At 38.5% G+C, this 15858-nt stretch overlaps 1 protein-coding gene and 1 long non-coding RNA gene across 2 annotated transcripts in view; one reads left to right on the top strand and one right to left on the bottom strand.

The window, feature by feature from the left end:
• LOC306799014 overlaps positions 1–15858 on the top strand; it is a 604175-nt gene that overhangs the window by 212470 nt on the left and 375847 nt on the right. The gene's annotated exons all lie outside the window — the stretch shown is intronic.
• Positions 1–15858, bottom strand: part of SLCO5A1 (solute carrier organic anion transporter family member 5A1) — a 69303-nt gene that overhangs the window by 11447 nt on the left and 41998 nt on the right. The window contains exons 5-7 of the mRNA XM_079299508.1: positions 11753–11917; positions 8205–8403; positions 182–341 (exon numbers count right to left, since the gene is read on the bottom strand). Of these exons, the coding sequence (XP_079155634.1) occupies positions 182–341; positions 8205–8403; positions 11753–11917 (524 nt within the window). The remainder of the gene's footprint in view (positions 1–181; positions 342–8204; positions 8404–11752; positions 11918–15858) is intronic.

The following is a 15858-nucleotide window of genomic DNA, read 5'->3' on the forward strand; positions in this document are numbered from 1 at the left end:
ATAACAGCATTGTCAGTCTTCTAAATCATGGAAAGGCTCAGAGATGCATGAGTCACCTGCAGAGAACTTCTCTGAAGCTCACAGGAAGGATGCTTGAGCTAGGAACAGAGAAGTCTTCAGTCTTCACTGGTCCCAAGGGGCTACTCAGGGGTTGTGTGTGGATGGTGGGTGAAGCACTTACCCCTGTGCTGTGGTTTCCACCACTGATGCAGCCAGCTAGGCAAGGATTAAAATATGTTATTCCATCTGATCCACAGACAGGCTTGTACTCATGAATCCTACATCCACAGTTAACATTACAGCTTCCAGTCAGATTCCTGTGGGCCATGGCAAGAGTGGGACTGAAGAAAGGAAAAAGAACATGCTAGTAGAGCACACATAGATATCCATATTCTCCTGTACAAAGGGAGCAAACATCCTACTCTTTAACTCTGGAACTGAAGTGATTATTAGACAAAGACTGTGCTAACTCTACTTAAAACAATACTTAAGCAATAAAGATGAAAATCCAAGTCATCGTCTTTGCCATCAACTAAAAACACAATGAAAGAAATAATACCAAAGCTTAAAATTTATATAATATTTGGCTAGGTAATAGGTATATTTTAACTCTGGGTTGTTTCTTTTTTCCTCCATTAAGACACCACTATTTTATATGTCTATTCTAAAATGCAGTAATTTCTTGTTGATTACTAATGAAAGACTCAATGACAAGATGTAAGGATTCTGTGAACTAATACGCATCTCTTTCCACATACCAACAGCTGTTCAGAAAACAATGCTTTATTTTAACAATTGCTTATACAAGTATGTAAAATCTACAGGAAGCTCTCTAGATGTGGAAGACTGCTGTGCTTTTACTGTCTGCAAATGCATCATCACTCTGGTTCCCTAGACCATTCCCCAAAATGTGGCCAAAGCTCAAATCCGTTATGGATTTGGCCACATTTCAAATGCTTCTTTCCCATCATTGAGTCAAGGCAGCTTAAACACCTGCACCTACATGGCTCTTTAAAACCACACATCTATGCTTGGTCTTTGAGAGCTCTGGCCAAAATGCAAACAGTAGCTTACTTCACTTCAGCAGTCCTTGAGAATTGTCTGATGATTATACTGAGAATGATTAATGTCTGGGAATTATACTGCACAACCACTCCACCCCAAGCACTGCAGTGTAATACTGAATTAAGTGCTCTGTCTTGTTTGCCCTGCTCTCAGTACTGCTCAATGACCACTGCTGTTTAAAAGTACCTCAAGTGCCTCTGCTCTGAGCAGATCAGTAGACATCCAGGGAATTCCAGCACCTCCTCAGCCAGGCAGGAGCTGAACAGAATCTGGATTGGTTTATGGCTGCATCCTCAAGATCCTGTACACATGCACACAGACTGCATGGCAAGGGCTGCCGGTGGCTTCATGTCTGTGATGTGTGGGCAAGGCCAGTGTGAAGATAAAGAGCTAGCAGCAGACTTAGTACATCCCAGCTACCCCAGGGGCCACAAGGAATGGTGTTCTGCTCCCATCTTCTACCCCTGACTAGACCAGAGGCTGGGCTCAGGAGCCATTCTGCACACAGCGACTGTCACCCATGTGTGTCACCTCACCTCCTGTCATTAGTGGCACTCAGCAGCATGACTGCTGCTCAGAGCATTCCACTTGACTGGTTTTCTTGTATTTATTACACCACTATTTGCTTTTGCTGAATATGCTTGTCTTCCCAGTTGTTCATTTTGCAGACAATTAAATATTACTAAGTAGTTTTCAAATATTTATTGACTGTCTACTGATCACACAAATCAGGTACACAAATTTAGCTCTTGGAACTACATTACACTTTATGGTTTAGTTGGATGCTCACCAAAGCCTTTCTGAGTGTTTTGTTTCTTGCTCCATAAACAAACAAGGTACATTTTTAGAAACAAGTTGCAGCTTGAGCAGGAAGTTAAATATCCAGGACTGGTAGTGGTTCTGTCACCTTCTCAGCTATCAACTGAAATTTGTCATATTATACCCTGCTGGATTTCAGTAAGCAGTATGCAGCAATCACATCATACAGCAATGGGCAGACTTTTCTAGCAATCTCTCAACAGAACTTTTTCTCCAAGTGAAAAAAAAAAAAACCAAACAAATCATCAAAATATTCATCAAGAGCAAATTTCAGCAGCACGGTGACAAAAGCTTTTCACACCAAAAGGAGAAGCAGCATTTTTAGAGTTTTACAAAATCCTGGTCAGTCTGCTGAGCAGCATGTCCCAGATGCCTAAATACTTGGCATAAGGAGTGACTCCACAAGCTGCCTGGGAGACCCTTGTACGTGTTCCTGTTGACAGCAGGGCTTTGCCACATTGCACAGGACCTGGTCCAGGGACAGCCCAGACTGCTGGGAAAGGCACAGCTCAGGTTCCACTCTCCAACCTCTCTCACCCCACAGCACAAATTCTTCTAATCTTTTACCCCTCCAACAGCTAAAACCCTTCTCAGGAGCAGATGGGTAGGCTTGTTCCACAGGCAGGAGAACCCATTCCCTGTCTCACTCAGTTAATGTGGCTAACTCCCTTCAGCTGCACTGCTGAACATTACCATGACACAGAGGTTAGGCAATCAGCATTAAAAAAAGGTGAATGAAATCAGGCATGCAAGAAATGAGAAGCATGAAAATGGAAACTGAACTGAGACCACTCTGTAATTTAATCTCAGGGGCATTTTTTTGTTTGTCCTGGAAGATGACTTAAGTGTACAGATACACAAAACAAATATGTTCAAATTAAAAACAAGTTACTGCAAGCTCTCCAGCTTTTACTACCTTTTGTCCTCAGCATATCACTGTAAGGCTTACTTTGTTGCTTAGAGTAAATATCTAGCACATAGAGAAGTTTGAGTTTTTTCATCCTTTCAGAAACATGTAATACACAAAATCATCTACTAACTTCATTTCCAAAAGTTCATTATCCGGCACTTTTAAGAGGCTCATGCTTTCATCTTCATTACTTTCACTCTTCACTCATTGTTCACTCCTCTTTCAGTCGTGGTAAACAAATGAAGGAAGAAGGAGTTTCAGATGCTGGGGACATGAAATCTCTCCTGACACGTGTCTGTGCAACCCCACATGATCATATGAGATCAACCATACAGCACATACTAAAACAGATTTTTGAACACTTCTTTCAGGAAGGAATCTTTTTTTCTTGAAGGTATGCATTTTTCTGGAAGTAAGTTGAACCAAAGGACTCTACTAATCCTGCTTTCTGGCACTGGAAGGCTGCCTACTCTCCACAAAGGAAAACAAAGCATTTATGCCTGAATTACAGCACACCACACCACAGCACACCACAGATTAACCTGCATCACAACCATTAAGAGTAGGTTCTTAGGGAAATTGCACCAAAGCTAGTATGTCCTGCTCAGGATCTGATCTGTGGGAAAAGCAGCCTAGTTTCAATGCAGCAGCTGCTGTAGAAACATGGGATGTCTGAGAAAGAGCTGCTCTGCTTGTTTCAGCAGGTGAGATACTGCCAGGTTGCAAAACTGCTGCACCTGAGCTGCCAAGGACACCAGTCATGCACGAGCAGACAAACAGAAACCAGCCCCAAGTGACAGCACTTCCTAATTATCCTTTCAATTACAAACAATGATGCTGCCTGCTCCTTCCATTAATAAGATTCAACTGCAAGTTCACTAAACATGTGCTGGGACAAAACCCAGAACCCCATGTGACAAATTGCATTTGTTTACTTCTCAGGGAGACTGTTCTGTGTCTCCATGACACAATGCTAGTAAAGCTGATAAAGAGAAGACCTTTATTAGATATGACTAACAATATAAGGGACTCTAGTTCTTAACATTTTTTTCTAAATCCTGTTTTTCTCTCCAACTATTACTCCAGGGAAGGTTTGTGGTATAGGAATAAAGTGAGAAAAGGGAAAATATAAAATGAGAGTTATTGCCTTGAGTTTTTTGAGCTGTGACCTGTTATTACACATAGTCAGGCTTGGACTGAAACATCACTGTACTGGCAGTCAATGAACATATATCAGGGAGAAAAAGTGGATCCTCTTTCCTCAAGGTTACAATTTAAATAAAACACAGTTTTTAAAATAGGGTGTCAAACTATATTTTGGTAAGATCTAAACAAATAATTTATTTTGTACATAGTTTTACTGATATCACTGTAGTAACCTACAGGACCGAGGAAACAGAAAGGGAAGGAGATAAACCTCATCATAGAGTTTCTATAATCTGTATGATAAAAAGAACTATCTCCATTTGATAGCAGTATTTTTGGTTTGGTATTGAAGGACATTCTGGATGGGAGAGATCTGCAGTCTCCTTGTTGGCAAGCAGCTGGTGCTGCAGCAATGATGCAATTTTTGTGGAGCTGTCAAACAAGGGACCCTCTCACTTGTGTTAGCTGGATTCCTTCTTTGTTGTTATTGTTCTGATCCAATTAGTCACTGCTTTCAAGTTAAGGGAAATCACTGGCTGATTGGACTGAAATACATACAAGAATAATAGAAATTCAAACCAGTGATACAAGAAGAAGAAGATTATAAATATTATTTTATGTGAAATACCTCAGTAAGCCAATTGTATGCATTAACTAAACATTAATTGCACCAAAACAACACAAAGCAATCAAAAAGAGTCTGTGTTGATTCATTACATATCAGAAATATGAGAGATGGAACTGAACTAATTCAGGAATCTGTCACTATGAGTAAGCTCACCATGGAGGCTGTTTTACCTGCCTTATATGACAATACATGCAAGAGGCAGGTCTGAAAAAAATACAAAGCAGCTCATCTCTGCTATTTCCCTTCCATTCAGTACTGGTGAGGTCACACCTGAAGTGCTGGGCTCAGTTCTGGGCTCCTCAGTAAAAGAGGGACATGAATATACCAGAAAGAGACCAGTGAAAGTCTACTAAGATGATGAAAAGACTAGAGCATCTCTCTTCTGAGGAAAAGGTGAGAGAGATGAGACTGTTCAGGCTCAGGGGATTTCATCAATGCCTATAAATACATGAAGGGATAATACAAAGAAGGAGCCAGGTTCTTTTCAGTGGTGCCCAGTGCCAGGAACAGAGGCAATGGGCACACACTGAAACAAAAGAGGCTCCCTGCAACCAGCAGGAAACAGTGAAGATGACTGGGTGGTGACACAGGGTGTCCAGGGAGGCTGTGGAGCTTCCCTCCTTAGAAATATCTAAAAGCCATCTGGACCCAATCCAGACCATTCACTCATTCAGGACTTCCCACCTGGATGCTGTTATGGTGCAAGAAAAGGGATGCCATACTGTGGTTTGATGTAAGGCTCCTTACACTGCAATTCAAATATGAAATACGTCCTCAAAACAAGGCTGGGGCATGGAACAATAGGTTCTAAAATGCTGAGATATGTAATACAGAGGTGCCCTTGATCTTCCTGAGAACAGAAAAGCTGATGGCACGCCAACAACAGCAAAACTGCTCGTGCCCAACATAAAACAGCAGAAAATCCTTTCTAATATATTCTAATCTGTGCATGCCTCCAGGTCCCATCCACTTCCTTGCAGCTGGTACAGTTAGAAAATACTGAGTTATGAAACATACTGAATTATGAAATGTCACTGCCTACTTTTCTGAGTACTGGTATGCACATACTTCTATGCTAACTGAAACCTAGATCATCCCTCTCCTTTGTAGTGGTTTATGGCCCAGTCCAACAAAGAAAAACTTCATGTTTAAGTATATAAAAACCAAACAGTAGAAACGAATGTATTTGTCCAGAAATTATCCTGCAGGGTATGTCTACACTGCCCAATGCAACTGAGATCTCTGGGTTTCTGCCCGTGCAGATAGGTCAGATATCAGACCTGGCATTGCCATGTTAGGGTAGAGCATCATGCAATACTTTTATCCCAAACCAGGCAGCTCTACTGCTTTCCCTATCCAATCTTGCTCGTTGAACTGGCTTTGACATCCCTATACTGCACTACAGTCCAAATAGAGAAAGAAGTATGTGCTTTATTGAACTCAAAATGAAAGCATGCTTTTTTTATTCCATGGTTAACAACATTCTTTGATGGCTGAGTTAAAGAGTTGCCTATTAAGTAAGTGATTTTAAGCTATCAAGTGATTGATCATGAGGATTAAGAGAATGCTTATCATGTCAGATATTCAAGATTAATTTATTAATTTATGTGTGCTGCCTTTTTACTATCATTTTGGTAATAAATGTGGACTTGATCTCTGCATTAAAAAAAATCTAGCTGAACCATTCTTTGTAACATGCTGTTAATACTCAATTTCTGATGACACTACAGTCAATATGATTTCTATACTGATTTTGAAGAGTTTCTATACATCAAGAGTTGTGAGAATTGTGCCATTACTATTTCTCACCTCTTTTCTCAGTAAGAACAATTAGATGAAGGTGGTAAAGAAGTCATGCTACTGCAGACTTGCACAACAGTTGTGAATTGATGCCTATTTCAATTGATGCTATGTATTTATTGCTAATGTTATTACTTGCTTAAAAAAAATTAGATACTCTTGCAATTCCAGCATGAAAGCTTTGAGCTACATGACAATAGCACACATTGTCTTCAGTTTAGAAACAGATTTAAATCAAATGGGACTTCTCCAAAGAGAAAGGTACAGGCCTCTCATTAGTCAGGCAGGGACATTCTGACTTGCCACACAGATCAACTAATTCCTATCTGAAATTTATGTTTTCATTCCTATTAATTTTCATTTCTTCATCTACACCCACATGCTTTCACAAACATTAACAGTAGGTGGACAGTCAAAGCATTCCACCCCCTTCCCATCCCTTTTTTCTCCTTCTTCAACCCACTTAGCTCAGACAAGGGTATATCATCATGCCACTTCCTTCTACTGACAGCCCCTAAGCAGTAAGCTTCAACTCTAGGTCTTAGGAATAAAAAAGAAGTAACAGCTTTTCATCAGCTCTTGGCTTTTGGCAGCTGTTTTTCTTTGTTATAGCATTAAGATTTGACAGCAGTGTAGTAACACCCAGCAACAAGCAATGCAAAATATTCACTGTGTAAACAGTGCCTATTTTCTTCCTCCCTTCCTTCCCATTTCACCTCTTTATTTTTCACTTGCTATCCCTCTGTCCTACTGTAATTTTTATCCATTTAATTCCCTCTTTTCCTGCTCCACACTCTACATTCTTTTCAAAATATTAGGAGTTCTGAGCTGAGCCCTAAAAGAAAATATACAAATGGATCTGATACCCAGCACCTGGTCATAATTAAAAGGTAGACATGCCTCAGATGTAAAAGCAAAGGGAAAAAACATTGCTTCAGTTAGGCTCACACTCTCCAAACACTCTGTCACTCTGTTCCTGTGTTTAACCTACAAGAAGAAGGTAATTTTGAGGAAAAACTCAAGTACAAAGAAACGAAAAAAAAAAAAAAAGGCTTTTGGTTAGACTTCTACGGAATCCCTTTCCAGTGAAAACATCTCAAGTTTTACCACATTGCCTTCCCTCCAAGTGTCTTTTTTTTTTTTTAATGCCCTTCCATGCATTTCTTAATGTCACAGCCTAAATTCCTCATTCCCAAGTCCTTCCTACATCCACACCTTCTTCCTCATTGCAGTTCTTTCACTCTCTATATAACTTTAGGGAATATGGTCTAATTGCAGTTTTGATGATGATCCAGCAAGCACTGGGGGGCATTCACACAACTAGCAAGGGGTTCAGAAGCAGTGCACACCACTAATGTCAACAGCACATGCCCAAGTGATTCCTCTCAAATAGGGACTGTGAACCTAAAATACTATTAAGGTGATAATTAATAGACCCATTCAAAAATAATCCTCAGAATCCACTTAGTTTTTTTCACTATTTTTAAGAGCAGAAAACATTTTGAAACACTAAGTAAATTCTAAGTCATCTACAGAGGACACTACTCTTAGTTTTTCTGCATCACTGAAGGCCATTCTAGCACATTTTCTCCCCCCTCAAAAAGGTGAGTTACTACATAAATTTCATTATTTGTATGTATATAAACCAGACCAAAAAAAAAAAAAAAAAACAAGGGCCACACACTAACAGCATGTGTTTATGTCACAGTACTTACTAAATTCTCATTTGGACATGTGGCTTCCTCAGTACATCAGCTATCAGAGTTTTTTACATTTCTAGATCAGGCTTATTGGAAAAAGCTGGTTTTGCCAGAGATAGTTATCCAAGATACTCACCCAGTTGTGTAAGGTATATTTATTCCCCCTAGATTAATGCTTTCACATCCAACAATGAAGAGTGTTGAAAAGCACAGCAGAGATACACCACTGCAGATCATAGCCAACTTTGCAGACTCTCTTGCACCAAGTTTCAGCTTTTTTATAATGTAGCCACCTAGGACAATACCAACACCAGCACTTGGGACAATAATTACACCTGCCAGGAAGAAGTTTGAACAGCATTAAAACAGGACCTACAGAAATGGAATAAAACATAAGCATAAATATTGGTTTCATTCTGTAATTAGATGACTGCAAATGCTGCACTAAGATCTCCATTGTCTGATTCTCTGCTAGCAAACTGAGTCAGACTTTTCAAATCTCTGGAGTGTTGTCAAAGAATTTATAAAAGGCTCCTTATCATATTAGAAGCAGCCAAAGCACTATAAGAGAACTATTGTACTTAGAAGCAGAAACATTGTTTTGTATTTATTTTAGAATGGGGAGAAGGGCTACATATAGGTCCAGTTTAACCACTGAAAATTTGAAGAAATACAGATTTGAACATAAATCTTCCTTCTCCCATTCTCATGACTAATTGAAGCACAAGCAGTAACATCAAGCAGGATCCCATAACACTGCCCATCTGGAAGTGCACACTCAAGCCTGGCTGAAAACTTCTGCCTTCTGTATACTTTACTCAAGCTGAATAGCCCTTTCCCAGGCAACTACCATCAGGATGAGGAAATGGCCTCAAGCTGGGCCAGGGGAGGTTCAGGCTGGACATTAGAAAGAACTTCTTCACTGAAAGGGTGGTTAACCATTGGAATAGGCTGCCCAGGGAGGAGGTGGAGTCAGCATCCCTGGAGGTGTGCTCAAGAACTGCCCAGACATGGCACTTGGTGCTGTGGTTTATTGACATGGTGGTGTCTGGTCAAAGGCTGGACTTGGTGATCGTGGAGGTCTTTTCCAACCTTGAGTCTATGATTCCACAATTCCTGCCTCAGTATTCCAATTCATCTCTCCACAGATATGTAGAGTGTAAACTGATCAAACACAATTTTAAAAATTAAGATAACAGAATTAGGGTAAGTTTAAGACAGATGTGCCTATTAATCCTCTGCTGCTCTGCTGCTGCAGTTACAAGGTTCAGCAACACATTACCAGGTTGTCCCCACTTGTCAGGTCCTGAGGTGGTGGCAAAGCCAGCAAATGTCTTACATTTTTTCTCCCCTGTCTTTTGCTTTTCACCGACATGTCAGAAGGTCTTTAAATAAAGGCTTTGCCAATAAAGATGCATTCCATATAAACATGGAATTTGAACTACTTTTGGCAGCTGCAACTACAGAGAAGCTAAACATTATAATCCAAATTGCTAGAGATGTTGGTCTCTTAAAGAAGTCAGTAAGACTATCTTACAAAGCCAGTAAGACACTTGCAAATACCTTTACAATTATTGCAAAGCATACTCATTCTCTGCTAATATGTCTAAAGATGAAATGGACATTATATTTATCAAAATGTTGAGATTGTCAAAGCAAGAGTTAGAGGGAAAAACAGCTAGCATCCTAATTATCCTGCCACATTATAGAATTAAATGTCATTTCATGAGGAAGATTCTAAACAATAAGTCTTCACAGAATCAAAACCAGTCTTTTTTTCAAGAGCAGAAATGAAATGTAGTAGCTGCACAAATTCAAGACATGAAGATGAATTTTGTCACATAGTGTTTTTTGATGATGATAAACACCAGGATTGTTTTAAAATCGAAAGAAATTGAGACTCAATTGCTGCTTAGGAGACAAAAAAATCGCCAGTAAAATCTTCACATGAAGAGATTTGGGAAGTACATTTACTCAGCTGCAATGTGTATTAAGCATGGATGTATAATGTAAATAACATGTCAATTCTCCTTTTAATAGCCAGAAAATTTGCCAACTTGTAATGTCTTTTACTTTATTAGCCAGTGGCAAACTAATACAGAATTTCCAAGTTTCCCTTCCCCATCCTTCCCACAAAAAATTATCTATAAAATTAGCAACTATTGACTTCAATGCTAAATTTAAGAGTTGGGATTGTAGAAGCAGTGCTCACTTGTCTTTGTTACACATCCAACCTGATACATTCAATTTTCTTCTGGTTCATTATAATAGTCTTTATCAAGTAATTTATAACAGGGGAAACAATAGGTGTTAATAACATCACACTTTGGGCAAGGTCACACTAGTTTTACCTCTTTTCATGTACTGGCTGTTGAGTACTTTTTCTGGCAAGAATGTTCCTGGTTTATCTTGAGAATGAAGTAAGTTACAGTGCAGCCTGCCCATTAAGGCCCATCACAGTAAAAATCTTGTGTGTGTAGCTACCCTCAGCTTCAGAGAGCATCACAATCCATTGAGTCAATGTTTCCTCCTTATATGCAGAACACAGGGATTTCATGCCCTGAAGAAAATCTCATCCTAGAAACTCTCAAATAGAAAGCATCACATGATGCTTCTCTGACTTTTCCCCTCCCCACTCTAGAAATTTGCATTTCTTCCAGCCACTCCAAGTGACAAATTCTTCACATGTGAGCTCTATGTGCCTTTCTTCTTCCTTCTGCTATTTTTTATCCTTCTTTGGCAGATGACTCTGGGCAGCTTTACCCCATACTTCACCTGTGTTCCCACAGTTCACTCCATCATTCCTAGGGCACAGTGTACAGAAGTACAAGGGAACGAAAAACTATCCTGCCTAGCAAGCAGTATTCTATAAGAGAAGCCCTATGGAAAATTTAAAAAGATTATTATGAAGACAAATGTTTTTGATGCAGTTAGAAGGAAACTCATCTGTGTGACATGGGTCCCAATTCTGCACAATATTTTGGCCTCTTTTAGTAGCCAAGTTCTCATCTCTCACAGAGCAGTGTGAAGCTTAAAATTTTGTTGTCTGTAGCCCTATTGAAAGTTAGACATGGCCATACATTGGTAGAGCAGGGGAGGTGCCACACATGCAAGATAAAGGTCTCGTGAAATGACAGGTGAGAATCTGGGGAGTTCTAGACTAGATGGTTGTCTCAATATAAATAAGTAAGTAAGGAGAAAACCACCACCCTGGAGGAGAGAGATAACTGAAGCATGGGACAGATAAACAACTATTCACTGAGGGAAAAAAAAAAGATAAAGGTATTTTAAAGATCAAAGAGGAAGCAAAATTCACAGCAAGTGAGAACAGTTTTAAGAGATTTTTGAAGCACACAAATTCCAGTCATGTCTATGGTTTTTTTAGCTTGTTTTTGTCATTTTTCCCCCCTTGCAAAAGCATCAACAAATAAGAGAAACATCTGTCCAGGCCTATACAAAAACAAACAAACAAAAAAAAATCCAGCCCTTTAACAATATAAATGGGTTCACATTTTACTAAATACATACATACAACATCAAAATATAGTCTGAATATCTAACCAAATGCAGAAAGCTGGATCCAATCACCTGTTTCAACAAATACATTTTTGGTTCATTCCTAATTGACTCATTTCATTAGCCAAAGCCAACCTTGCAAGGTAACACTACGTGGCAATGCCTTACCAGTGTAGATGCTGGCATTGGAAGCTGGGATGCCAAACTGTGACTCGATGAACTTGGGAATGAAGGTAATAAAAGCTGTGACAATGGCACTCTCAGCTGTGTATGACAAACTCACAAAAAGGAATGTCATGTTGCTTAAGATCCTGACAGCTGCTCTTGGAAGCTCTATAAAATGACAAAAATGACAAACGAATGTTACAAACAATGAGTGAGAAACAAAAGCAAACTGAAACAGAACCAATTGATTTTCTTTGAGGCAGACTGGCAATAATGGCTTGCTAGCAGCTGGTACATTTGCTAGACAGAAGGGAGAGAGCATACTTGGGATTGCAGCCCTTGCTCCCTGCTCTGACCCCATCTCACTGCCATGCTCAGGGCCATGGTCTCACTTGGCACAAACACAACTGAGGTGTGTGTTGAAATAACATCTGAAATAACAGACACTACCACCATAACAGAAAGAAACACAGCAATAAAATGTAGGGGGTTTGGAATTATACTGCTACCTTATTTTGAGATTTTCTGTAAAATAACACATATCACTCTGCTGAACTGACAGTACTGAGTTTTGTACTCCATAGGATGAAAAAAGATCTATACTCCCCCTGTTACCCTCTGCTTCAAGGGCCATGCTTGGCAAGCTGGAGTAATAATAATCTAATTTGAAAGCGGAACCAAAATAGTTTTAGTTAAACATTTTTCTACATGAATTAAAAGCACTTACAATGATGCAGACAAAGCATAATAAAAAGATTACATCAATGGTATCAAGGAATCTCAACATACATTACATACAACTCAATATTCTCAGAAGGGATAAAGCAATCAATTAAAAATGACAGTATGTAATTAACTCAAATTGAAAAAGTATTCATAGATGTTACAATTATTCTCAAATCAAATATCAAACTCCCATTAAATTCAGCACTGTAGTTAAATTAAACACTTACATACTTTTAATTAAGTCCTGCAGAGATGTCAAATTATCATCACCCTATTCAGCACTTAATTTTTTTCAGATTAGATGCCGTGATTTTAAATACTTATTTTTCTTGGGTTTTTTTTTTACCCAAGATTTATTTTTTTAAGTATTATAATCTAATCTACTATAGTTCAGTTTTTTCATTTGCTTTTCACTGGGTACAGAAAGGAAATAGTGCTTGAATCAAAGCCAATTGAAGTCAATGACAAGAGCACCCATTTGAAATATACGTTGAGAAAGAACAACTCTGTGAGAATTTTATTGATCTTAATAGTTGTCAAGACAAAAATCTGTCTCACTTTCTCCACTGACTCCAGTAGGTTATCTGTATAAACAGAATTTCACTTGTCATGTCAAAACTTGTCAAGCTGCAAATTAGCACTTAAATTGTCTGACTGCATTCAGTCTTAGCTTATGCCAGTTGTCAAAATTTATACTGAATTCATCATGAGTACTGGGTTTATAATTTTAATGTAGTCAAATGCTCCCCTGCTACATCTATGAAAAACATATTAAATGTTAAGTACAAAATCTGATGGAAATAACTAATGAATAAATCATATTAAGAAGTACTCATATATTTGAATCTTTATGTTTTTTACCACCTACAGCTTAAAAAAAAAAAAAAAAAAAGTGGTGCTGTTTGCAATAGAAGCAACAGGAACAAGAAGTTATGACCATGCTGATGCTGCTGTGAGAAAGGAGTCAGGAAGCAGAAAAAAGAATTAGTCCTGCTGGAAACTGAGCTACTTAGTGGCAGCTGCTCACCTGGGTTGAAAATATGGGAGAAAATAAGGTATCATCACAGAGAGAAAGGTAATTTTATTAGGATGATGAACTGAGTGTTCCTTGTAGAAATGAATTGGTAGTTCTTGACCAAGAGCTAAACTCAAGGTCTTTGCTAAATCAATTATTTTAAAGAGTCTGGTCCAGACATCATTATACCTGGTAAAGTTTGCCCTTCCTGGTAAAACTGAGCTTCAGGAAAATGTCTGCTTCAGAATTTTCAGTCAACTAAAGAAATAATTTGGCAAAGAACTTCAGAACTAATGAACATTTTGCTCCTGTACTTGTATGTAGAGCTGTGCTTCTGTTGACTCCTACTTACATCTCATCTGAGCACTCAGGCTAAAGGTCATTATTAATTTCAAAACTAATTAGTATTTTGAAATGGGATTTCTACTATTAAGTAGATAAAACTTAGCATCTTTTAATAAGCACAAGTTCTCTTACACCCATATGAAGGGCTCTTCAGAGAACAGCTTTGCTGATTACTGTAAATTTTGGCATGAAATAGTTTTATTTCTGCATGCCACACTAATACACACCACCTGGAGTACTTAAGAATTGATCTTCATGTGCATAAACAACAATTGCCTGGCATACAAGGGAAAGTTTTTATACAGTAAGAAACTTGGAAATATTAACACATTCAGAGTTAGACTTTCCTTGATTTCCTCCCATGAGCACAATCAAACCCTGTCTGACAGCATATGTACTACACTTTTGAATTTCAACAACTGTAATAGAAAGGTACTATTAAGTAACTCATTATCTTTCAACCACAGTAAGTGTAATAAAAAGCAGGAATGCAAAAAACTTTAAGGATACTTTACACCACATAATCAATCATGCTTCTAAAACATTTCTATGTCATATTAGTCTTGCATGGCTAGCCATAAGCCTAGGTTTTGATTTCATTATTAAACCTATCAGGTTTGATCTTTAGGAAGGACATCTTCAAAACACAACAACATTGCATGTTGTTGCAAATGTGCATCAGAAATAAACCTACAGAACTCGAAATTTCCTTCATTTTGTCACCTAAACTAATAAATCTCTATCAATTACATTCCTAAAACTAAAACAATCTTTTAGGATAGCTGCAAACGTTTATATTTCTGTGCAGTAACTCAAATTTTAACATCTCCCATTTTTTTCCCCCCAGTAACCTAGAATAATCTAGTATATAACTAAGAGTAAACTGAAACCTGCCTTGTTGGACTGGTTTGCTAGTTTACTGGCAATTTTCTTCCTTTCATGATTTTTGTCAGTATTTTTTTTTTGGTCAGTATTAATTTTTCTTTCACTCATGTGCTGGATAACTGCTTGATTCATGGTAAGGGAAAAGCATAAGAAAAATCTGCAAATAATACAAGTATTCATAAATGTTCCTCTAAGCAAAGCACTGTCAACAGAGATTCAATAAAAACTCAAGTAACCAGTTTGATATGAATATTACTTATTTGAATTTGATTTAGAGCAGGTCCTCTAGACTCCAGTTAGGACTGCTCTTGACTGCATGGAGCTATGCCAATCTTTTCTATTTTGAGCTCTTCAGGACAGCCTAAGAAAGGACAAGAGGGAAGTGCTCAAGGTCAGTGGCACTGCAGGATCTCCAGCCCGTGGTCTGAACCCTCTGACATTCACAGTGCCCACCAAGTGCCCTACACACAGCCACTGTCACCTCCTCCTCTGATCCCTATCAAATGATTTTCAGGTAGCACAGAAACTCCAGTTCAGATCCTTGGCAAAGCACTTCAGTGAGCTTATCCAGCAGCCATGAGCCTCTCAGGAGTTTCTTTCATCTCTGCTGAGGCCCTGACAACCATCATTATCCTGTCTCTGTCCCTCACAGGAACTCACTGAGAAAGGCATACAACAGCTGGTAGATGTGAAATGGCAGACAGGAATATTCTACATTTAAGAAAGGGATGTACATAGGGACAAAACAATAAAAAAATAAATTAAAAAAAAAATATCCCAAAGGCTACCAAATACATGTCATTAATTAGATTAATTATTTAATTCAGGTTAGATCAATCTATTCTATTTATTTGCTTTCTTTACACTGCTCCTTTATTCAATTGCACAGTAAGTTTCATTACTTACTGCAGATACAATTTCCATGGTACAAAACCCTAAGGGTATCTAGGTAATAAATGAAAACAGTAGTTTTGTCTGCTCAGATTCATGTAGTATATGCATGTATGGGACTGAACCATGGTTTCTTCATTATAAAACTCCTCTAGTTCACGTCATCTACACTACCCCTACTTTTTCCAATCAACTACATCCAACTTTCTTCCTCCTGTGACCTACTTACTCTTTTATTTAATGCTTT

Source organism: Erithacus rubecula (genome assembly GCF_903797595.1).
Source record: "Erithacus rubecula genome assembly, chromosome: 3".
NCBI lineage: Eukaryota > Metazoa > Chordata > Aves > Passeriformes > Muscicapidae > Erithacus > Erithacus rubecula.